Source organism: Pteropus alecto, unplaced genomic scaffold (assembly GCF_000325575.1).
Source record: "Pteropus alecto unplaced genomic scaffold, ASM32557v1 scaffold920, whole genome shotgun sequence".
Lineage (NCBI taxonomy): Eukaryota > Metazoa > Chordata > Mammalia > Chiroptera > Pteropodidae > Pteropus > Pteropus alecto.
In genome coordinates this window covers 305,871-308,267 of record NW_006429596.1, presented here as the reverse complement: position 1 = coordinate 308,267, position 2,397 = coordinate 305,871, and the positions used below count along the sequence as shown (strand labels likewise).

Genomic DNA, 2,397 nt, shown 5'->3' with positions numbered 1-2,397 from the left:
ATGCCTGAGCCCCTGGCCTCCCGAAGCCAAAGAAACACACCTGGGGGTGGGGGATGGGGGAGCTTGGGAAGGAAACTCAACTGGAAGTGGTTTGAGCCTCAGAGCCCACATCCTGTTGGAGGAGCTGTCAAGGCGCCAGGCTGTCAGGGGCCTGGCCATATGTCAGTCTGTGGCAGTCCTCAGAGCTGCTGGAGTGACAGTTCCCCTAGGGGTAGATATAGTCTTCATACTCCAGGGGAGAAGGTGGACTGGAGACTAGGAAGTGGGGTCAGTCTGGCCAGATCCGAGATCAGGAGGCCTCAGTCGGGCGCCGTCCCCCCTCCTCCTCCATCAGCAGCAGGCGGCGCCGGCCAGCCTCGTAGTCAGCCTCATCCACGCTGACCAGCAGGCGGACAGCCTCCCGGCCCACGGCCTCGCGCAGGGCCTCAGTCAGGAACACGCCCCGCAGGGCCTGCAGCAGGGCGCCACTCAGGTAGTCACCCCAGAAGGCGTCCAGATAGGAGAGCTCTGAAAACTTGATGTCGCACACCACGGAGCCCAGGTCCCGGGAGCGCAGCACTGCGGTGGCCTGCCCAAACACATCCAGCTGCCGTGCCAGCGCCTGGGGCCGCCGGGACGCCACGCCCTGCTCCAAGGCTGGCCCGTGTTCGCAGTACTCTGCTCGCACCCTGAGCCGGATGTCTAAGGGAAAGGAGAAACCGGTCAGCGAGGGGCCAACACCCAACACGCTGCCGCTGCCGAGGGAACCAGGGCAACTGCCACCCTGCCTCCCTCCCTCAAGCCTCCTCCGCAGGCCCCTCCCACTGCCCACCGGGTTGTGCTGCACCTGCCCTACATCCTTCCTCCTTCTGGTAACCACACCCAAGTGCGGGTGACACTGTCACATGGCTTCCCTCCTGTGGTCTGGTCTCTTACCTCCTGACCTGGCACCCTCCTCCTCGTCCAGCCTCACCACCTCTTTGCTGCTCCCTCTGCTGCCTGGCCCTGCCTCTCCCTGAGGCGGTCCCCCGTCTCCACAGGACTTGCTCCCTCACTTCCTTCAGGTCTCTGCTCCAATGCCACCTTCCCAAAGAGGCCTACCCCCACCACCCTGGCCCCAGGATCCCCAGGTGCCGATATCTGCTCCATGTCTCCCAGGGCACCTATCACCTTCTCACCTGCTCCACGCTTTCCTTTCCTGCCATGCTTATCACCTGCCTCCCCACAATGTGAACTTCCTGAACCATGGGATTTGTCTGTTTTGTTCACTTCTATAGCCCTGTGGCACAGAGTAAGTATTTGTTCACTTCTATAGCCCCATGGCACACAGTAGGTACTCAATATATATCTATGAAAGAAGCAATGCATAAATGAACAGACTTGCCTTTAGGCAACCAGCCTCACTCTTCTCCTGCCCTTAAATAGTGAGATTCATGTGGGGCCAACCATATCCCCCGCCCCCTACCCACTAAGCAAACACTAGGCCCAGGCGACTCAAGGCTGGAGGTGGGCTGGCTCTCCCAGATCCAGGTGCTCTATTTCCACAGAGGTTGCTAAGGTAACGGCTGTAAGCCTGGAGCTGCTGGGGGCCACTCTGCCACTAGGAGAGGAGAGAACGAAGCCTACGACAGGACCAACAACAGAGAGGGAAAGACACCTGAGTTCATCACGTGAGCCCCGGAGCACCTGAAGTTTCAGCTACAATTTCTTTTCTGCTTAAGCCAGTCTGAGTTGAGTTACTGTCACTTACAACCCTGCCCTCATCTGCCCAAATGAACCGGCAGCTCTGCACAGGAGACAGGACACGGGACTTCTAAGGTTATCCTTGTAAATGTGACCTCGGGTGTATCACCTCCCTTTGGGATTACTGAATTCACACCTGTGAAATGAGGCTACTAAGAGAACTTCCTCTCCACAAATGGCACAGGCTGTCCTGAGGGTCAGCTATAAGCTGGAAAAGACAGCAGTCCACACCACAGAGCACTATCTGCCAGGCACCACCCCAAATGACAGACTCTTACGAACTCACTGAATCCACAAACAACCCTGTGAGGCAGGCCCTATCGTTACCCCCAATGTACAGAGGAAATGGAGGCAAAGAGAAGTGCAATGACTTGCCTAAGGTCACATGGCCAGGCAGTGGCAGCATTCAACAAAGGTCACTGAACCACCCATGCATCAGAGAGCAGCTCTGGTCAATGGAGCCAATTCCAACCCAGGAGATTCAGGCTGTGTGTGACCTGGGACAAGTCACGACCTCTCTGAGCCCAGGTTTTTGCCTAAACCAGGGACAATCTCTGCTGTGAAGATTTGTTAAGAGTATTAAAAAGAGCGAAAAATAGAAAGGAACTAGCTGGCATACAATGAGTGCTCCAAGAATGGCAGCCACCAGCAGTTCCCATGTGCCAAATGCTTTAC

At 56.9% G+C, this 2,397-nt stretch overlaps 1 protein-coding gene across 3 annotated transcripts in view; it reads right to left on the bottom strand.

Moving 5' to 3' along the window:
• Positions 1–6: 6 nt before the first annotated feature.
• DEDD2 (death effector domain containing 2) overlaps positions 7–2,397 on the bottom strand; it is a 14,336-nt gene continuing 11,945 nt past the window's right edge. For all 3 annotated transcript variants that reach the window (XM_015587804.2, XM_006903864.3, XM_025044178.1), the window contains one exon: positions 7–681. In XM_015587804.2, coding sequence (XP_015443290.1) covers positions 290–681 — 392 coding nt within the window. In that variant the 3' untranslated portion in view covers positions 7–289. The remainder of the gene's footprint in view (positions 682–2,397) is intronic.